This window comes from Candoia aspera, chromosome 4 (assembly GCF_035149785.1).
Source record: "Candoia aspera isolate rCanAsp1 chromosome 4, rCanAsp1.hap2, whole genome shotgun sequence".
Classification (NCBI taxonomy): Eukaryota; Metazoa; Chordata; class Lepidosauria; order Squamata; family Boidae; genus Candoia; species Candoia aspera.
The window spans coordinates 76263887-76287085 of record NC_086156.1 but is presented as its reverse complement, the minus strand read 5'-3'; the positions used below and the strand labels follow the sequence as shown (position 1 = coordinate 76287085).

General features: G+C 39.0%; 1 protein-coding gene across 2 annotated transcripts in view; it reads right to left on the bottom strand.

Moving 5' to 3' along the window:
• The window catches only part of PPP1R1B (protein phosphatase 1 regulatory inhibitor subunit 1B), a 61759-nt gene that overhangs the window by 23770 nt on the left and 14790 nt on the right, over window positions 1-23199 (bottom strand). For both annotated transcript variants that reach the window (XM_063300641.1, XM_063300640.1), the window contains exon 4: window positions 18359-18434. In XM_063300641.1, the coding sequence (XP_063156711.1) occupies window positions 18359-18434 (76 nt within the window). The remainder of the gene's footprint in view (window positions 1-18358; window positions 18435-23199) is intronic.

The following is a 23199-nucleotide window of genomic DNA, read 5'->3' as shown; positions in this document are numbered from 1 at the left end:
TTGTAAACCACCTCTCCCATTTTGCTTCTGATGCTTCAGGGATGGCAACCCTCCATTTGAGAACTTTAGGTAAGGGTGACCAGCAAAAAAGAGGGCAAAATAAGACACAGATTTGCATTAAATATGCATATGATAATTTTTTGCAGTGATGTCCGTTTAAAAATAATTTCTAGACAGGTAGTCCTCATTTAACAACTGCAATTGGGATCCGCAACTCTGTTGCTAAGTGATGCAGTCGTTAAGTGAAACATCACCTGACTGCGCCAGACTTACAACCGCAATTCTGCTGTGGTTGTTAAGCAAATCACTGCAGGTTGTTAAACACTATATCATATGACCGCGACATGAAACTTCCTGCCAGTTTCCCCATTGACTTTGCTTGTTGGAAACTGGCAGTGAAGCTTGCAAATGGCGATCACGTGACCACAGGATGCTGTGGCCATTGTAAATGCCTGCCAGTTGGGAACTGCTTAAATGGTGATCATGTGGGGATGCTGCGGCAGCTGCAACTTCCAGGACTGGTCATAAACCTCCTTTCAGCACCATCATAACTTCAAACAGTCACTCAGTGAGGCAGTTAGTAAGTGAGGACTAGCTGTAGTTTAAATACAGATACAGTTTAAATCCTAGACTTAATCGCTGCTCCTCTGCCTACCTGACAACTATTTTCCCCTAGATCCCTATCAAAAGAGCACAGCCACAACTTTTCCTGCCCTTAAACTCTCTACAATATTGTTATCCAACCAAAAAGTTCTTTCATTCTCTCAGATATGATGGTTCATATTACTTTTCTATATCCAACCCAACATTTCAAGTAATTAGAACGCCCCTTAAACCTTTCATGACACTGAAAGTCTGATCAACAAGATTTAAAATTTAACGCAAGACTTTGCAGTTACAGAAACTCTACAGGAAACCAGATTAAATGCACACCTCCCAATAACAACACTAAGATTTGGCAGACAAAACCTCAGTTAACAGGATGAAAGAAACATGAACAAACATTTATTGAAAACAAGAGATTAGCGGCTTTAGAAAATGAAGTGCTCAGGGTAGGGCAGGAATTTTCTCACCACAGAACACAAATCTACTGAAACATTTGCACAAATAGTTTCCTTGTTCAACAGACTTGGCAAGAATCTAGTCCTCAGTGAGAAATGTGTTGTTTGGAAAAGAAAAAGAATCACAAGGCAAAAGGACAAAGTCTTTTGTTATAAGAAACTTTGGGGGGGGCAGGTAGTTTCAATTCTTTCTTTAAGGTCTTCTAGTTCCTTTGCAGACGCACCTTGTTTTGGGTTCCTTTACATAATCCTGCCCCTTTGTCAGTTATGGTTTTGTAGAGTTCATTCAGTATATGAACTCAGCTTGAGAGTTCAAAGCTGACTGCAGATGTTAGCTTTTCTATGATTATTCAGGATTGGGCTGACTATAAAGGCAAAGTGGGCAGCAGCTTTAATGCCTGAGCTAAGCTCCAGAAGCTGGTGCTGTTTTGGAGACCAAGAACCAAATTTGCATGACAGATAGAAACCTGAAAAGTGAGAACCCTTATGGTAGATTGATTGTAATTGGGATATTCCTTTCTCACCTAACCTTGACCTCAGTAAAACCCTTAGTTTTATTCATAATTTCTTTTGTTATCATTTTAGGAGGTCACTGTAGCGCAAAGATTGAAAACTTCTGCTCTAAGCCATAGTTAGCTTACTTCAGTGGTGTCAGCTGGTATTAAACTAGAGCTATCGGGCTGGGCTGCAAATTGTACTTAACCAGGGGTGTCCAACCTGTGGCCCGTGGGCCGCATGCTGCGCTGAACAGCTAGTAATGCAGCCCCAAAACATTATTTTGCCATTTTTTTTCGCGACTTATACCTTGCAATCGGCCTGGCAGATGACAGCAGCCAACGGAAGGTGCGGGGTAGGGCATGCGTGGCGGAGGGCAGATCTGGGCATCAAAGAAAGAGGAGGCCCGGGAAGGGTGGTGGGTGCACTGCAAGCCACATGGTGGAGAAGCGAGCCGCCGATTGGCCAGCCCCGGATTGCCGCTTGGGTGAGTGTGCCATCAGGCATTTGCAGCAATGGGCAAGAAGCACAAGGTGGGCTGCTTTCTTTTCCTGGCAGGACTGGCGAGGCTTAGCCTATAAATGTCTGCACCGGGAAGCCAGGGCGGGGGGCTGCCTGCCCAGCCCTCTCCTCCCAAAGGAGGGGTTTGGGAGACGCAGCGCTGGAGGTATCCTTTGGGGGGAAAGTGTGAAGTATGCATATCAAAGTAGAAAAATGAGGAACTAAGCCACATTGCACTTGACAAATTTATGTTTATCCTCTATGTCCCTGACATCTCATTTGGAGCTAGAAACAGCTTTTGCTGGATTTTTAGCAGTCCAAATCAAGAAGTTTCAAGGGGACCCAATGATGTCAATACTATGGGCCTGATGAAGAAGGACAATTACACAATAAACATTTATCTGAGAGCAGCTGAAGTCTACGATAATGGCAATAGTGTCTGTTTCCTTCAGTTCTCTTCCTGTTTTCCTCTACATTTCTCACCAGGCCTAACCAATTAATAGCTAAGTAATTTATGATTTGGTTGCAACTAATAAATCCAAGATCCATTATGTCATGGATCATCAGGGCCCCTAGACTATGTCCATGGATCTCCAAAATAAAATAGGACATCTATTTTCTTTTTAAAAATATTCTTAAGAGGGAAAAATGCCTCAGAATTCATGAAACTACCAAATCTCACATTTTGTATTCTGATATGGGATTTTTTGAGATCTACCATGGCAGCAGTGAAATATAAATTTACTCCAACACTTTTTTGCGCAGATGATGGTGTTTCAGCTACAACTCGTTTTGATTACTGCAATGTGCTCTACATGGGGCTGCCCTTAAGGACACCCACAAGTTACAACTGGTCCAGAATGCAGTCATGCATGTAATGTTGGGCGCTCCTAAGTTCACCCATTTTACACTCTTATTTGATTACTAAACTTTGCTTTGTTTATTTGCCTAACAATTTACGATGGGCTTGTTGTGTTATTTCTTAAAAAATATATTTATTTATAATTTATATTTATTCCTAAATAAATTTATTCCAGCATGGTTTCAACGTCATTTCAACAGAAAACAGAACCCAAAAAGGAAAAGAAAAATCGCAGATGAAGGAAGAGTATTCAAGGAAAAATGGACAGATGAGTATGTTTTTGTTGAGACAAATACTAAGCACTATGCTTAATTTGTAGGGAAAATGTGTCAGTTTTCAAAGACTACAATTTGAAACGGCATTATCAGGAAAAACATGCTGCCAAATTCGACGCGTATCAAGGAATTTGTCATAAAGATAAATTAGCGGAACTGAAAAAAAGTCAGTCATCTCAATAATTTTTGTAAAAAAAGTCACAACTCAAAAGGACTCTATTATAAGAGCTAGTTATTTGGTAGCAAATCTAATTGCAAAAAATTCAAAACCATTTACTGATGGTGAATTTATTAAGCTATGTATGGAAAGCGTGGCAGATATAATTTGTCCTGATAAAAAAAGCAATTTTTCTAAAGTCAGTTTATCTCACCAGACTATAGCTAGGTGAATTGAAGAAATAGGAAAATCTATCGAAAGAGGTTTGAAGAGTAAAGCTGCTAATTTCAAATTTTATGCTTTGGCGATGGATGGAAGTACTGATGCTACAGATACAGCTCAACTTGCCATTTTTATTAAAGGTATTGATAACGAATATAATGTCACTGAATAAATGGCTTCTTTGGTGCCATTAAAAGACACAACTAAATCTCTTGATTTGTACAAAGCAGTAAAAATGACATTAAAGCGATTTCCTTTAACCATTGTCAACATGTCTGGTATATCTACTGATGGCACCCCGCTGATGGTTGGTAAAAGTGAGAGACTTACAAAATTGATAGAAGACAATGCAACTCATGTTTGATGAAGTATCATACATTTGTTTGATGAAGCATTCTACATCAAGAAAATTTATGCATGAAAGCTTTAAAAATTGGATCATGTCATGCAAATTGTCATCAAAGCAGTGAATTTCATAAGGGCCGAGGGACTGAATCACTGCCAATTCCAGGAGTTCCTTAAAAGTATGGATGCTGATTATGGGGACATCTTTTACTTTTCTGAAGTACGGTGGCTAAGTTGGGGTAAAATGCTGAAAAGATTTTATGATTTGCGAAATGAAATCAAGTCATTTATGGAATCAAAAAGAAAATGTGTGCCAGAACTTGAAGATGAAAAATGGCTCACAGATTTAGCATTTTTGGTGGATTTGTCCGCTCATTTAAATGAGTTAAACGTGCATCTTCAAGGTGAAAACCAACTTATCACTGCAATGTTTCAAACCATAACAGCTTTTGAAATGAAACTTAAAGTATGGCAAGCTCAAGTTATGGAAAATAATTTTATACATTTTAATACGTTGGCTAAACACAATCCTGTGAACAGTGAGAAATATGCAGCCTTGCTTTTTGGTTTGATACAGGAATTTGAGAACAGGTTTCAAGATTTCCAGAAAAATCATCAATATTTTGGTATATTTTCGACTCCATTTTCAGTCAACATAACTACATTACCTCTGAATTTTCAAATGGAATGCATAAAGTTGCAATCAGACGTTCAACTCAAAGAAAAATTTGATCATGTCTCTCTACTGGACTTTTATAAGACCTATCTTCCCGGAGAAAAATATCCCTCGCTTCACAATCACTCCTTATTCATGACACTGCTTTTTGGCAGCACGTACATTTGTGAGCAACTATTTTCAAGGATGAAGCACATGAAGAGTAAAATTAGAATTAAAATTTCTGACAAGCACCTTGAGAACTCACTGAGAATTGTAACCACTTTCATCGAACCAAACATTGACACATTCGTTTCACAAAAACAAAGTCAAATATCCCACTAGTTTTATGTTGCTCTCTTTTTTAAAATTTTATAATAAAAAATATAAAACAATAAATGAAGTTTTATTACTTATATACATTAACTATATTATATATTTTATATGTGGCCCAAGACAATTCCTCTTCACTCAGTGTGGCCCAGGGAAGCCAAAAGGTTGGACACCCCTGTATTTAACCTTTAGATGGCAGCCAAGAGTTACCGAAATATGTAATTCTTTGCTGCCATCTTGTGGTCATCCAAATTTTGCAGATCTGCATACCACACTAGGCCAGTGTTTCTCAAATTTCTCAAACTGGGGTTGTGAATCCTCAGGGAGCCATAATGACAGCTAGCTAGCTAGCTGGCTTTATTTATTTATAGCCAAAGACCACAACTGTTACAGGGTATGAATAAACATACATAAAATATTGCTAGGGAAGAAAATCAATTGGTTAATAACATACATGACAATACTTACAAAATACAATAAATCAAGAACACAATTCTGGTATTAGACCCAAGTCTTCCTTACAGCAATTGCAAAATGTGGCAATCTTCTTAGTTATTTCAGGAAAAAAGTCCAGTCAGCCAGCTAACATGGGGGATGCCAATATCTTTATAAGGACCAATATAACACAACGTGTGGAAACAGCTCTGTTGAACATTTCCAACAGGAGCAGAGATGATCCTGCAGAAGGATGTTAAAATCACTGATGATACAGCGTTGAATCTAGCCACTGAAAACGCTCGTCTCGCCAGAGCAGACAAAATGCCAATAAAATAATTGATGGGCTCATATGATTGTACAGGACTAGACCTCAATACCTCTGTAGATTCATCTCCCCAGAGATGCTTTCTAATAACTTTGTGAAAGCAGAAATTGGACTGAAAAAACAGAGTAACTTAAATCTATAACTTTATCTTTGCTTTTCTTCAAGAGAACATGAACCTGTCTGTGAGAATTAAGGGTATGATAATCTTTCATAAATTTACCTTTAGTCAATATGATAACTGTCAGGTTTGTATATGTGCTTCTGTTGAAGGAAGATCTAGTTAGTTGCATTAGCACATTTGTAACCCAACAAAGTATCTTAAGCATTACTCTTATATATTTGGTCTGAACGACCTCTAATGGTCTTGCAGGCAGAACTGCGCTCTGTAAAGCATTAGGCCTAATACTTTTCCCTTAAAGAGTTTTTCTCCTCCTGGGACCAAATTTTCACCTCTGTGGCTGGCAAACTCAACTGCACTGGATGTTTCCCATCCAAGCATATTGACGTCTTTGATGGTTCTTCCAAGTTAGGGAGAACGGAAAGTAGTTAACATTCTCCACTTGCTCAATGATGATGTTGTTTCTTTCCCCACTTTGCATTCAATTGATATATATCAATTGAATATATATCAATTATATATATATAAGCCAGTTTGGTCTAGTGGTCTAGTAGTTAAGGCAATGGGCTAGAAACCAGGAGACTGAGAGTTCTAGTCCTGCCTCGGGCATGAAAGCTGGCTGGGTGACCCTGGGCCAGTCACTGTCTCTCAGCCCACCTCACAGGGTTGTTGTTGTGGGGAAAATAGAAGGAAGAAGGAGTTCGCTACCTTGAGTTATTTATAAAAATAATAAAGGTGGGATAGAAAATAAATAAATAGATAAATAGATAGATAGATAAATAAATAAATAAATCCCCTACTTGAACCTTTAGGAACAAACGTACAGTCACTCAGGTCATTTGAGGAGGCACACCTGACCTGCATGGAAGGATTTTCATGTAGAAGAATAATTAATTGTAATAATATCTGGTCTCCTGTAGAAGATGCTAATTTGGTCTATCCTTTCTTCCTCAGAATAGAATCAAATGCTGCCTTCAAATCAAAGAAGGTGGTATAAAGAACACCTTGAAGATTCATACAGTATCTCTGCTGGGTGCTGTAAAACTACATACTGGCTGATGCTGGTTCTAAATCCAGCTGAAGCTCCCACCACCCAAAGTTCAGATTTTTCAAAAGGGCTTAGAGTCAGTTTACAGCTTGAAAGCCAGAAAACTTAATTATATGTACTTAGGCTCAAGACACTAGTTAAGGCATCAGGCTACAAACTGGGAGAGTGTGAATTCTAGTCCCACTTTAGGCACAAAGCCAGCTAGGTGACCTTGGGCCAGTCACTCTCTCTTAGCCCTAGGACGGAGGCAGTGGCAAATCACTTCCAAAATCTTGCCAAGAAAACTGCAGGGACTCATCCAGGCAGTTGCCAGGAGTCAATACTGACTTGAAGGCACTCAAAAAAAAAAGGGGGGGAGTCAAGGAAGGAGTAGTGGTGGCAGTTTTGATCCTATGAAATATAGGCTTTTTCTGAGAAAAAACAACAGTTTTTTCTTAGTAGAAACAGTTTATCTACCCCATCAATGTGAAAATGTACCTGCATCTTTGAGCCCACTACTTTTTTTAAAAAGATACCTGTTTATTGGAATCTAAGGAAAAGGTGGAGAACAAAGCTGTAAAGAATTTATTTATTTATTATTCCAATTTATATCACCGCTCATCTCCCCCTAAAAAGGGGGACTCTGGGCGGTTTACAAGAAAATTACAAGAATGCTTGCTTGTGGGATAAAGTAGAATTTTACTGTTCATTTTAGTATTTTTGGATATTAGTATTATTTTGAAGTATAAATTTATGCATCACTTTTCAGCTCCAGAAGTGCCCCAAGGTAACTTACATATTAAAACAATATCATTAATACACTGAAAGAAAGAAAAATGGTTGAAAACAGGAAATGGAATTAAGATAAATTTGAAATCATGCAGAGTTTTAAAAATTGCCTGTTTGTATTAAAATAATCTCTAATTCCTAAGAAGAAGAGCCATAATTGGGGGTGCTACCATGGAAAAGGCCCTGTCCTATTTTCCCACCAACCTAATCTATAGTAATGAGACACGGAGCAGAGAGTTTGGGGCAAATCTTAAATGAAATTGCTGGACACATTCTTCCTGGTTAGTTCTTAGTATAGATAATCTATCAAGGGAATCAATCCTGTATCTATCCAAAGCTGGGTTTGAACTAGAGTTCAAGTTTAAAAGCATCTAAATGACCAGCTTCATCCTCAAAAGCTTAATGTTAGCATGATACCACTAGAATGCAATGAGAAAGAAACACTGAATACTAGGAGAAAATGATCTAGTATAATGAAATTCAGTTATGTTTAGATGCCTGCCTTCCTGCCTGCCTGCCTTCCCTCCTTTCTCTTACAAAGCTCTTGTTCCATGCAGAGTTAAACCTACAGATTCCTTCTTGAGATGTAGTTGCTTGCAATATTCTGAAGCAGAAATCTGTTCACAGGTAACAGTAGTTTTTAAGTAGGATGGAAAACAAGGCTGAGAGAAAGCAGTGGTGCAAGACACAACACAGAGAAATGCCTACCTTTCTTACAACGGGGGGCAAACAGAAATCAAACTATGAAGTTTTCCTAACATGTATGTAAAATTGTATTATTAGCAAGCCTTTTGTTAACTGTTCCTTTTTTTAAAAAAGTGAACAGAAACTGTAAGAGATTCAACAAAATGTTTAGTTACTGAAATGACAAGGGAGATGTAGTGAGCCACATTTGTGGTCATCTCCACGCTACACAAAAATGATGTTCCATGTTTTCATGAATAAAAAAAGTAAAATCATACATGAATAGGCATTGGCTCCTAGTGACTACCTTTCAAGTTGTTTTCTTCTCAAGAGTACAGAAATGGAGTGCCTTTGCCTTCCTCTGGGACATTTTTCCTCTAGTTTACAGCCCTGGAATTTCCTTGTATCTCCCATCCAAGTACTAACCAGTCTTGACCCCACTTAGCTTCTTTGAGATCATCAAAGACCATGCAGTAACAGCCAATGGGGAATCATCATGTAAAAACTGGTAAGCATAGTTTGAGCATGTTTCATTGGGAGTTCTTGGATGGTGAATTCCAAGGTAAGATTTCTATTTCTTAAACATCTTGTCACTACTTATTTCAGGTATGACCCTCCCCATTTTCTTCCATATTATGCCATTTCTTTTCTATCCCTGTAAAATCAAAGGATAAAACGGTTATGCCTTTGAAGAACTGCACTTTGCTACTTGCACACGACCTCCAGATTCTTCCCAATTCTCTCTGGGTGGCACATGCGGTGTATGTCTGTATGCATGACAGAAAGTATCTTTAAAAGCGCACCCATAGAATAAGGTAAAAGCTTCAGGCTTGTGTGGGAAGGCAGTGTGTGCAACTCAGCCTCAGAAGATCAAACAGCTGTAGAGAAAAAAGATCCAGAGAGACAGGTGAGAACAATAGGTGTGGGGGAGTGATGATGAAAGCAAAGGCTGATGGGAAATGGATGAGTGCGGTACGCTGTTCTGAGCAAGTGACAATGAGTGTTTAATGTCAGGAAAAGGAGGAAATGGGCCTCTTTGGTATGCTTGCTGCGGAGGGGGAACCGTTTCTCAACTACTTTGAGACCTACTGCTCAACCTCATCCCAACTGCATCCACCCCAAAGACTGAGACCCACAGCTGTTTCTCTGACAGGGGAATGATGGTCTTTTTCAGCCCCTAGATCAGGATTATATGATTGCATGTATGCGGGTTTCACAAAATACGTGTGTGTTTCCACTGCCAATTTATCACATCTTTTCAACCATGTTTCCAGGCTACCTGAGGTGGTGAGCTTAGGGTCACAGGTCAGGTAGCCCATTCCTTAATGGGTAGATGGGGGGGCATTAAATTTGCAGGGAGAGACTGAGACCAAAATGAAAAACAGCAGTGCCAGGCATGGAGAGATGTGCAGGTACGCACACACACACACACACACACACACAGATCAATCCACTCATTTGCAGATCCCAATTTTAGCACGGGTATCAAGGGCAGTAGCATCTGTCTAGCCATCCAATGACAACTGGGAGTGTCTTCCCAAACCAAGGCTGAAAGTGCCAAGGCAGTTGGAGACAAAACTTGTTTGACAACAAGGTCCTATTTAAAGACCTCTTCTTGCCACGTGTGTTTTCTACAATCTGCTGTTCGGATCATGAATGCTGCCAATGATTACAGTATTTTCTGCCGAATTCTTCCTGTGAAGGGGGGCATTCCAAGGGCAAGAGGCCAGCTACAACAGAATTTTAAACTCAGCTCTTATGATAAAAATTTACATCACTTTTAGAAGGCTGGGTGACAGACTGGTATCTACACTAGGCATCAGAAGGACTTCATCTATTCAAATCTGAGGAGCCAATCTTCCTCCTCCTCCTCCTCCTCCTCCTCTGAAACAAGTCTAAAGATTGCTACAAGGTCCAATTAAGCAAAAGTAGAAAACCTCTGGTCAAGAGCTGAATGAGGTCTGCAATCTCTCTCTCTCTCTTTTTTTTGCAACCCCCAGAACCTCTTCTGATCCTTACTCTAGAAAATTGGCACTGTGGGTTTTTTTTCCAGAAAATACATAAAAACTGTAGTATGACCCATAAAATAGGTTTGACAGCACTCAAAAATAAAGGGAGTGACCAAAACTCTCCCCAGTCCAAGGACTCCCCCCACATTTCAGCCTCAGCAATATTCATGATCAAGCCCTACCCACCTGTTACTGTCACAGCCACAGCTAAAAATAAAGATTCCATTTATGAGAAAAAACATTTCAGTGTGAAATTTTTTTGTTCCTCTTCTAGCAATCTGCTTTGTGAGAGAGAGTGAAAGAAAACAAGAAAGAAATGAGAGAGAAGAAAGTGAAAAAGAAAGGTGACACAAATGCAGATAATAGATAAACATAGCCTCTTTTGGTTCTGGGCACACCCACAGCTTGCTTCAGCTCCGCCCACTTTTGCAATGAGCCCCTTTATAGATTCATCTGAGATCTCTGATAGAGGAAAGATTGCCCACCTTTTTGCTGTGTGGGGATTCATGTGCTCAGCATCATGTATTGTTGGCTCATTCATTAATTGATCAATATATTGATTGAAACTGTTTTATGGTTGCCCAACTCACAAATATTAATTCTGAGCAGCTAACTTAGGGTTAAATGCCTTGGCTCAGGGAAAAAAACTACGGTTTCAAGACCTTATGGAAGGCCAACAGGCTTGGGGACTTCTGAACCTTGCAGCAGGGAGAGAGGAGCAGGGGATGAGCAGTATGCTACTGCAAAGGGAAGGTGCTGTGATAGAAAAGTCACACTTCCTGGTGCAATTGTCTACAGTGGGGAAATCAAACACTTCCATGTCAGCTGAAACCCTCCCTTGTCAGATGGGGACAGTCACATCATTTTGATTCACTTCAAAACTCCATAGGAAGTTGGGAAAATTGTAACCGATATCATATGATCCCTGTACCTTTCACCATTACTAGCCCACCTGCCATGCTGAGCACTACTTTCAATATCTGGAACATTTTTAGGGTTTCATCCATAGCTAAGACAAGGTGCATCTGACTAGCTCTGGGTGCCCTCTTTCTGAAGAGTGCTATTATACTCTAACCCAATCCATACTTTTTAGTTCATGGCGGAACATTCCCAATACCTTCAGTGTCTCTTCATAGGATTTAGTTCCTAGTCCCTTATTCATCATTATTGCTATTGTCTGAACTTGCCCAGTTTCTCTAAATCCTACTTAAAGTATCTGCCCTGAAAAGGACATAATCAAGGCAGGAGCTGATAAAGTTAGAATAAAGGTGATTATTCTTCTGCTGATGCAGCCTAAAACTGCATTTGCTCTTTTTTTTTTTCAGCCACATCACATTGCTGATTCATATTTGGTTGGTAATCAATTACTATTCCAAGCTCTTTTTCACAAGTACAACTGCCAAACCAGACATCCTCCATTCAGTAGCTGTGCATCTGAGTTGTTTCTTAAGTGAAGAATATTGCATTTGTCACTGTTAAATTTAATTCAGTTATTTCCAAACCTATTTATTTATTTAGATTTATATAGCCACCCCAACCCCCCCCCCAATTTGAAAGCATGCAAATGCAAGTAGATAAATAGGTACCGCTTCAGCGGGAAGGTAACAGCATTCCATGACTGTCACGCTGGCCACATGACCGCGGAAATGTCTTTGGACAATGCTGGCTCTTCAGCCATGGAACGGAGATGAGCACCGCCCCCTAGTGTCAGACATAACTAAACGGGAACCTTTACCTTTACCCCCTACCAAAGCGACTCTGAGCAGCAAACCAAATTCCAATATAAAAACCACAATATAAATAATTGGTAAATCTTACGACTCACGGAGAAAATCTATCTGGTCACTAAGAGTTGACAACTTGATGGCACATAATCAATCAATCAAAACAAAAAAAATCATACAAAACACATCCAATTTACCAAGATTATTTTGAGTTTCATTTCTGCTTTCTAGAGTATTAGCTATTCAACTGAATTTTGTGTCACCTACACACTTAATAACTGATCTCTTTTTATCCAGGTCATTAATAAAAATGTTGAAGAAGTCTCAGGACTGAACCTTGAGGTTTCTTACTTGCCAATCACTCCAGCTTAATGAGGAACCATCAGTGAGCACATTCTGAATATGTTTTTGGAGCCTGCAATGTAACACTTGTCATGTCACCCAATGTAATTTAAGTAGATTTCTAATCAGAATGTCATGAAGTACTTTGTCAAGTAATTAAGATATATTAGATCTACAACATTCCCACATCTATTAATGAAATGCCCAATCAAAAAATTCATGCTGACAAATCCATGCTGACTTCTGCTAATTACCACATTGTTATCGATGTGCTTACAGATACATTTCTTTATGGTCTGTTCTAGAATTTTCTCATGAATCAATGTCAGACTGATTGGCCTATGGTTCTTAGGATTCTCCCCCTGCCTTGTGAAGATAGGGACATCACTTGCTTTCTGTAAGGGCTAAAGCTGAAGGTCAGATGGACAGAATCATTATGTAAAATTGGAACAGATGTTCCCATTCTCAATTCTGGGGACAAAATGACTAAAAATATTTTGATTCAAAGTGGTGAGAGGAGAACACCTAGGACTTTGGATTTCATTACATTTTATATTTATTTACTGATATTGATATTTATGGATTAATGATATTATTTATGATTTTATTGAATTTTAAATTGTTTTATTGTGAACCGCCCAGAGTCTCCCGTATGAGGGAGATGGGCGGTGATAAAAATAGATAGATAAATAAATAAATAAATAAATTTAATCCTTGGAGATGATTTTGGCAGATCATCTATATATGACTTCTTTCTTGTCTGCAATGAAGCAACTTATCTAGCCATGTCACATCTATGAAGCTTTTGCTCTTAGTTAGTTACTGAATGTGGGTTGAGTTTCTGGAGAGTCAAGATTTATTGCCATGCCTGGTGTGAAGTCTGACATTTTTCTTCAATCATCTGACATTTTTACAGTTCTCCAGGATTTCTCAAAGGTAATATACTCTGTAAGATTTTAGCCACGTTGCCTTCTCCTGCAGTTCCTCATTTTTTTCCTCATTGGAGTTGTCTACAACTGAACTTTTAGGATCTCTGTTTTTAGGTACTCCCACAAATTTTTAGATTCTTTTCCAATTTGCTTGTCCTGCCATTAAAGCTTACCTATCATTGTTCTGAATTCATTACGACCAAGTCCTACATATACATATACATGTATGCCTGTGTTAGTTTCCTTCAAAATCAAGAACTGCAGTGCTACATGGTCACTTTCCCCTAAATGTTTTTCAGGAACATTTGAGAAGAGTTGTTTTTGTTCAGTTTGTGTGTGTGTGTGTGTGTGTGAATTCAAGTAGCTCATGGTTAAATGTATCCTGGCGCAGCATTATATAGAAACAAATAATCTCTTTTTTCTTCCACTTGTCTGCCTAGCAGGTTGCCTGTACAAAAAAAGGTTGCTCTTGCCAACAGGTCTGAAATGATCATTTGCAGAAAGTTTTTGAAATTGCCCACCACCAAATCAGAGAATGCCAAATGGAATATACCCACTTCCTTCTTTATTCCCCTCCCCAAGGCACCACTCAAACCATTTTTCTTCCACTTTTGGGTTCATGCTTGGTTGTCCTGGGAGTTATAATACTGGAAAAATCTATTGTGAGGTAGACCTGCAGAGTGTTTCCAATGGAAGCAGAGAGGATGTTCTCCTGCAGAATTCAAAGGAAGTTGTGATAAACAGGACAAACGTTTAATTAAGTTTATTTTTAATTTGGATAGTCACTAAATAGATTTTATCCTCCTTGTCTCATCATTTTGCTCACATTTCTCTTGCATGGAGGACAGCCTTGACAACAGTATTTCCAGGGCTGACCCAACCATTAGTCACCATGAAGTTTTTTTATAATGTTGGGTAAGAGATACTGGGAGGTGGAGGGGAGGCTGTGTGTTACAAGACCTGTACTAGACTGCACCCCCGCCTCTCCCCTCAGATGTAATGGAGATGCTCTGCCTTTACAAATGTTGAAGAAAGATTCAACCACCAGACCAATTGACTTTTGGCCATGAAATGATGAGGGATCTCATCAACTTATTTCCTTAAGTCCACAAAATGTTTTGGGTGACCTGGATATTTTCCACTAAATTTAATTATTACAGAGTGTTTTTTCAACTGATTCCCTAGAGACATGGATAATTTTGATGTCATGAAAAAACACCCATTTCAAGAAGATCTATGCTGGCAGTTTGAGCAAATCTCAAGTGACAGTTCATGAGCTGAACCGCATGTATTGTTAATCACATTTATTCCTCTGTCTCCAAGATTTTTATTTTTAGGTTAAAGTAGCTGCTTCATGAAGGCACAGATACAAAGCAAACCCCATATTTCGTTGACAAGCCTATTTATTGATTTTGAAAGATGAATATTGAAATATTTGAAGGAATTACTGACTGTTCTTTATCAGTGAAAATTAAGGTGGTCTTTGTTACTTTTTAAAAAACCTTTTCATTTGAAAAGAAAAAATATTTTAAAATTAAAACAAACAAACAAAAAATAGAAAAGAACTCATAGTTTCAGTTTGTTTTACATATATGCTCATACCATATTATCTTATTAATGCATGTACATTTCAGGTAATCAAGCTTTAAAGGGGGGGAAAACTGAAAGAATATCATGCCAGAGATTAATTAAAAATTGCTAATTAGCCTATTGACTGTGCCCAAGATTGTATTGTAAGTTATTGGAAAAGAAATCATGCCCCTTGTATATTAGACTGGTATTAGAAAATATGACATTCTCAGTAATTAAGCAGGGATAATTGGATTTGCAAGAAATGGATTTGGTTTCTTGCCTTCTGGAATGAAGAATTTCAAGGTGCTATATAATCCTTTTCACACTTCTCTTTGTGGGAACTGTATACTGTAACTTCTGTATAATTTATACACTTAGTGAAAAAGAGAAAGAATCCAGTATATGGGTCAGAATCATCTTAATCCTCTTTCAGGTCCAGGTCTTCCAGTAGTTTGGGCCATGTGAAGAAAAAGATATGGACATTTGTTTCTTTTCTCCCATGATACCAAAAGTAAATATGTTGTGAACTATGAGTAAAATATGCACTAATCTTTCATTAGAGGATGCAACTCAGATAACTAAAAGGGGGAAATAAAAATATTAAGATTCAGTGAGTATGTTCAGGATGGGAGTTGGAGTGCAGCCCTTAGCCAAGTTATGGTTTCATCAGAAGTAATTGTAATACTAGGATGGAAAAGAGATTAAGGTGCTGAACTCATCTGGGAGACCCAGGTTCAAATCTGCCTTCAGTCATGACATAGTCATATGTTTGTGCAGGTCTCATTTAAGAAACGGTATTCCCTTCTAAACTAATGTTATGTAGAGCTGGTGCTTGCAATCAGCTATCTGAATAAGCATTTGCTTAAAACATACATCCTTACATGCACATCTCAGTTCAGTAAGGAGACTTTTTAGTTTATTGTAAGTTTTTCATCTCTGAATGTAACCAATTCACTTAAAGTCTGCAAGTTGAATACTTTTTTTGAACAGACTGTACTTAATTGAGAGTGTTAAAAGAAACTCAGTGTTAAATGTTCCATCCCATTTAAAAATTAGGCAGGTTGAAGGGAAGCATAATCTACACACACACGCGCACACACATGCGCAGAGGTATGAGTCATCCCATCTCCCTAGAACTAGGTCTCTCTATCCAGAATTAATATAGTTAATGCAAACGAATGCAGAGTTCATGCATGTATAACACCCACACGTATTCAGTTCTCCCCACTGCTTTTCCCTGTGCCCCTAAGGTCACCTTCACTTCTGCAGAACAGCTAGTTTTGAAACAGATGGAGTTTAAACATTTTATCAAACATAAAAATTAAAGCTAGGTGCAAGAAGGGTCAGCTATTACATTCAAATTAAGTGCAAGAGAGTCTGTTTCCTTAAAACCACAAGTTCTTCAGTAGCCTGGAAAAGGAATTAGCAGTAGGAGAGTTTTATGCAAGTGTGAAAAAAGCAGTTGATGAAGATGTGAGTATCTGCACTTAACGTTTTCAGAGGGATTGCATACGACTGGAAATTAAGCTGTCCACAAATGTGAACATTAGCTAAATTTCCACTGATGCAAGTCATATTCTGTCATTCCTAAGAGCATTTTAAGAAGTTGTTTTTCATTTCTGCCTTAATTTAGTGTATTTGTGTGTGTGTGTGTGTGTGTGTGCGTGCGTGTGCACACACAGGAGGAACAGGTAAAGCAAATGGGAATTATGAAGTGCTGCAATTTTTTAAAAAATAGAGATTTGAAGATACAGGGCAGCTGCTCAAATTTTATGGGGACCGTGGATGTGGTAACCTCAGTGAGATCCTCTAACCTGGAAGAGACTGTCACACTAGCTCTGACAAGATCATTTAAGGTTACTAATGTTAAAAGTTAGGGTTAGGGTTTATGTATGTATTTGTTTCTTTCTATGCCACTTTGATCCAAACAAGCCACTAAGAAGCTTACAAAATAATAGGAACCTTAAAATAAAACAGTAGTAAAAATAACAGTGCCCCAAGGAACAGCCCACAGCTTCCAAACTCACAGCAGGAGCAGAGGAGCCAAATGAGGAAAGCCTGGATTTCTGTATATCTTCAGATCACCCTCACTGCCTTTCTATTTAAACCAGAGTTATTTTTCCCCCTCTTACAGAAAATGAAACAAAAATGGGATGTTCAATGGCTAAGTCTTGGCAGAAAATTATGTTTTGCCAACACCTGGTATGTAAACTATTTTCTCCCCAATCTTGCTCCTACAGTCTGCCATGAAAGTCAGCCTCTACATGGCCTAAAGGCCACTGTGCTCAAGATACTTCCTAAATGTGTGTTGGTCTGTCATCTGTCTGTCCACCCACCCATGCATCATCTCTTCAAATAGCTCAAATCGAGAGTGCTTACAACTTCCTGCTCTCCTAAAACAAAATCTTGTTTTTGTATAAAGCAACTAGGTTCACATATCATACTAAGTCATCGTATGCTTAATGATGGAATATTGAATAAGCCGTATTTGACTCAGTTCATGCAACCTGTTTAAAACCATAAATAAGGATTTGTAAGCTACAACAGCAAGATTTATGCTCTATGCTATGATAAAACCAAGCAAAGCAATTATGAGTTGGCATATTGTATAAACCAGCCTATCTGTATTTTGAGAAAGATAGATGGGTCACGTACATCTAACCATTTAAAAAAATGGAAATAAATAATATATATAATAAACTACCAAGCATCTATAACTCATCAACTGTCAAGTTTGTAGTTTTCCACCATCTTCAAGTGAAACTATATACTTGAAATAGTCAATCTTTTGAAGCTAGAGGCCTGTTTTGAACTTCTGAGAAACTGTGATTGGTGCACTCCCAATATTACTGTAATGGGAGACTTGCTTAATCACAAAATGGCTGCTATAGTGTGAATGATCAATCAGAAGAGCATATTTAGAAGAGAAGCTAGGCTCTCGGACTGCTTTCTATACCTCTAGTGGGATCTTTCTGGGGCCCAAAGTCATCACCCAAAGAGATATAAAGTTTAGAGCAGTGTTTCTCAACCTTGGCAACTTGAAGATGTGTGGACTTCAGCATGCTGGCTGGGGAATTCTGGGAGTTGAAGTCCACACATCTTCAAGTTGCCAGGGTTGAGAAATGCTGGTTTAGAGGATGGTGCTTAGCTTTGCAGCATTCCAGCTTCATGTTTAATTTCTTTTTCTTAAAATAATATTTTTTAAAAATTCATGTGAGGCAGAAGTTTGGGGACACTAAAAGCAATGTCTAAGGGTACGTTTATGCCTGCAAATACCATTAACCCAACCCTTGCTATGGGATCTATAAAGCAAGTGTATAATGACATTTTCAGGAAGCTCTGCAAATATTTTTCCAGGTGTCAGTTCTTGTCCTATAGCCATTGCTGCTATGCAACACAGAGACTATGGCAGCAAATGTATGGTAGTAGTGAGAAGAATTTAACTGTGTTTGAAGACTTACATTGTAAATAGTGGACAATAGAGAGCTATCTTACCTTTAAGAGAAGGAGGGGTGTAGACACAGGGTGCATTTCTTTTGTTTTTAAGGTGGTAGCCTTCACCCAGAGTTCTCTGGAAAAAACAAGAAAGAGAGGAAATTTGAAGGCAAAACTTTTCTTAAAAGATTATTCCTATGAAACATTTTTTTAATCCATTCAATCGTGTCTGATTCTCAGAGACTGCCTGGACAAGTCCCTGAAGTTTTCTTAGCAAGGTTTTTCAGATGTGGTTTGCCACTGCCTCCTTCCTAGGGCTGAGAGAAAGTGACTGGCCCAGCTGGCTTTGTTCCTAAGGTGGGACTGGAGCTCACGGTCTCCCCATTTCTAGCCTGGTGCCTTAACACTATACCAAACTGGCTCGATGAAACAATACAGGACAACAATTGTAACCAAATGATTAAATTAAGATATTGACTTTGATCCAGAAAGCACTGTATGTGCACACATAGCACTGTATATATGGTTAGGTTGTGTACAGTATAAGTTTTTCACATTATACTTGTTGCTTCGTTTGTTTACCAGCACTGTTCCCTAATACCACAACACTGGGATCACGTTCTGAAACACGCAGAGTTTTGCAGAACTGTAGAAGAAAAGAACTGTAAATTGATTTTTAAATCAATTGTGTACATTGGACCTAATGATTTAATCATGAATTGATGAATTCATAACCCTAGAAGGGCAGTCTCTCGTGTGTTAGAAAAGGGGGAATGCTTCTTCTAAGGGGTCTGTCAACATCTGTGATCTTGATGAGATAACTCCGGGTCCAACCCAAAAAGTTTTTACCTGTTACCCATTTAATTCAGTGATGACCCTTTGGTCAGTTAAAAGCTCGTTGATCTGATTAATCAATCAAATTAATCAATATTACATTCAATGCATTGATTTGTCAACAATGCAACCTTAATTGTATAGAGCAGTAGTTAAGGTCCTGGATTGGAACAGGAGAGACCTTGATCCAAGTCCTCATCTGACTGCAACTCACTGGGTGACTTTGGGCTAGTCTCTCTTACTTCACAGTTGTTGTTGTGGGGATTAAATGATAAATTAAATAATAAAATGTTCTCTTGAGCTCCCAGAGGAAATGGCGGATAAGTGTAATTGCTACTGAAAAGAATTCTAAGCAAACTGTAGCATATATCTCTGAGTATGGGCCATAATTTATTGCTGAGATGAAAAATATAAGAGGGTCCAAAACAAGATGGACCCAAAGCAGGATAATAGTAACACAGATTGTCTCCTACAACAAAAAGCAGATCTGATCTATTGGAAAATCTCTGGGTGATCTGAAATACTGTAACTTGAATGTTTTTTCTGACTCCCAGGAGCAACAAAATAGCAATTTAACAATAGGATTGTCTACACAAAAGTTTAAAAAAGGCAAAATGTAGGGCCAGATTATGCAATAGAAGCCCTGCCCTTTTTAAATGTGTGTTGCCTGGGACAGGACTTCTGTCCCACAATTGTGCCCATCGGTTTGACTTTTCTGACCTCTCCCCACAGACACCCAGGATAGTAGCAGTAACAAATCCACCTCTTCACCATCCAAATTACTCTGCTGAACAGTGAAAGACTATAAGCTCCATTTCCTTCTGATACTCAGAAAAAAAATCTGAATGTGTTCATTATCATCCTGTATCTATGGCATCAGCTTCTGGATGGGAGATCTCGGAGCTCCAACTAAAGGCAAAATAGATCCAGCAAGTCTGAAATCTGTCCGTGTCGTAAAGTATGGATGAACATTCTTGGTTAGATTAAGTCAGTTTATGATAAAGGGAACATAGCAAATTTATGAAGAGAATTATAGCATACCATATAAGAAACTGAGCTGTGCACTAATAATCCTCCATTCAAACATTACTTTTTCCATAAAGTTGTATATTATCTTAGGCAAGCCATGATTTTCTCGTACACCTTGTATGCAATATGGAGGTAGAATTAATTGGATTTCCCAACAACACATGGAACCACCAACAATAACCCTGTTTTAGTCAGCACTGGTAGTGGAATGCCAATCCAGCCCTGTAATTCCTACTGAATTCAGTAACTCTACTTGAAGTATAACTGAGGCTTCTTCTGCAAGAAAGCACCACATTTATGTTTCCGCATCCAAAGTCATATGGGGCTTGCATGCTGCTGGTCTGATTAACTGTCAGTTCCTGCTCCAAAGTGACACGGTGAAACTGGTTGGAGCTGCAAGAGAGACAGTTACTCGGTGGTTCAAATCTCCTGCTCTGTCCTGCCTCCCAGCTCTGGAGAGTTTCTCTCTTCTTCCTGGAGTCAAGGCTCCGTCTGCTTATCTTCCTCCTCAGTTGCTCTGGGCAGTGATTTTGCCACAGCACAGCAGCTGTTTGTTGGGAGGTGGGCAGGGGGAGGAGTCCCCCCTTGCTTTGAAAAGCAAACTGTGAAGGAAAAACACACTCAGGGGGACCCAAAAGTGGAGTGAGGGCCCTTGGGCTGAAGAGTTTCTCAGGGAAAGAAAAAGGTGAACATATAAATAGAACTAGGGGAGGAATTATATCGAAAAATGGCATATTGGTATTTTAACATTCTGGAATTAGAGCGTGAAATTAAGAAAAGAGATACAGGTGTGTGAAGTACATTATGCAGACCACAATTTGGGTATTTAAAGAGGAACAAGAAAGGAGAGGAGAGGAGAGGAAATGGGGGGGAGCAGTGAAGGCAGGGAGCAACTTTAGAGGACTGGTCTTGGTCCTTGGTCTTTTTGCTTGTATGGATTATCCTCATTAAGAGAAAAAAAGGATAAAGGGAAATAAAAGATGAGGTGATGACTAAAGGATTATGGTAATATCTGGATGCCCCTTGAAATTACTGTAAGAAACAATGTCCCGGCCCATGAAAAGGGGCATCTGGAAGTAGCCAGAGGCGGCACAAGAACAGCGTTAAGGCTCGTTTAACACCTTGGTAAGGCTGCAAGCTTTAATCAGTAAATTCAGCAACTGAAGTGTTAGTTGTTTAATTGGTGATTGAAAACTTCAAAAAGTAGAGCTGAGAATGAAATTCACACTTTAATTTTTGAGTCTATTTTTGTTCGTGTGGTGATACTGTAATACAAATAGATTTTATTTACTTATTTATTTATTTTTAAAAAGCTGGCTTTTCCAGCATCAGATTATACATTCTCATACTTTCCGGCCTCTCAGATATTTCAGTAACTTGAAAAAGCCATGATATTTAGCCACTTGGTTAAAAGAAAGATTTTAAGTGAACTAATTATTCTGTTCAGTGGCTGACTACTATAGGCTGACCATATTTCCTTGAGACAAAAACAGGGCATCGGGATGGCAAAACAGGACGGGGTTAAACTTATGTAAACTTATGTAATATTCTGTATTCATGAAAAAGTAAGACAATAAAAAAAGTTTTAAAGAGTTTTTAAGATCCATTTGCTGGTCTTTGCTGGGAAGGTGCAGGAGGGGGAGGTGTGGCAGTGGTTGGGTCTGGAGAGGCTGGTGCAGGGGTGGCGTTGAGTGGAGAGGTTGCAGGAGGGCTGAGGGTGGCAGCAAGCTGGGACAGGAGGACAGGAACAGAGGAACGGTTGTCCCCGACAACTTGTTCCTCTCTGGCACGCCCTTTTATTTTATTTTCTTCCCACTGTTTTGGCCTGAAAGCCAATCGGCTTCTTTTCTGCTGGGCGCGCTTTTCCAACCCTCTTCCAATGCACTGATTGGTGGCAGCGACTCTTCCTCTTGCTCACTGCCGATCAGCTGTTCTTGCAGTTCTGCTCTAGGTTTCCCGCCGGATTGAGAACTATTGCCAATGGGTAAGTCAGCCTCCTTTCCAATTTCAGTTTCAATTTTTTCCCGCTTTTCCCAATAACGGCTCCAACGTTTTTTAAAAAACGGGACAAAATTGACATTTCTATTAAAATGACGGGACAGTCGGGAAATGTTAAAAAAATGGGACTGTCCCGTTCAAAATGGTACGTATGGTCAGCCTAGACTACTATATAAGCCAGGCTTCGTTTATGCTGCTAACTCTTGCTTAGGAAACTTCCGCTGTTTGTCCCCAGATGATGTTTTGGAAAATGTCCACGGTTCCTTTGCTCTCCATTGGGAAATACAGTAGGTGAAAAAGTGACACATTCCACGTGACCTCTGCCAAGGGTTTTAGCTTTGTAAAATAAACTGTGTGGTAGGAGGGGAGGTTGAGCAAACGCAGCAATTAGATGGATAATCTGAAAAAACAGCAGACAAGTCATGGGGTGAGTTTGAAAACCAGCCAGTCTTTTTCAAAGGCACTAAGCTTCTGGCTCCTAACTCTGTCCCCAAAATTTCATTAAAGTAAAGTAGTTTGCCTTGTGTTAAAGCAGGAATTTAATATAACAAGTAAATAAAAAAAGAGGTAGGAGAAGACAAAATACCAAGTATGAAATCCAGAGAAGGTTTAGGAAAAGAGCAGGTGATAGGAGAGGAATTTTGATGGCAGTTGGAGTTCAATTGTTGCTCCCAGGGAAGAAATAAGGACAAATTCTCATTTTTCCTGGGTCTTCCTTTTTGGGCACCATCCATAACACCGGAATGATGCGTTATTGAATTGATACTGCCTGCCTCTGGCTTAGAATCAGGACTCATTCAATTTCTGTGAAATGGATTTAGGATTTTACACACAGATTTAGTTCTGTCTTTTTTTGCCTTTTTTTAACTACTTATCTCAAGAATTATCTAGTCCCCTTAAATTGCCGGAAAGTTTTCTCCTTGTTGCTGTTAATTGCTTGCAACACAAGAGTCCCATTTTCTGTGGATCCAAAAGTGGTCTCTTCCAACCATCTTCAAGTGTTGCTTATGGATTATTCCTATTTATATCTCCAAAAAGAT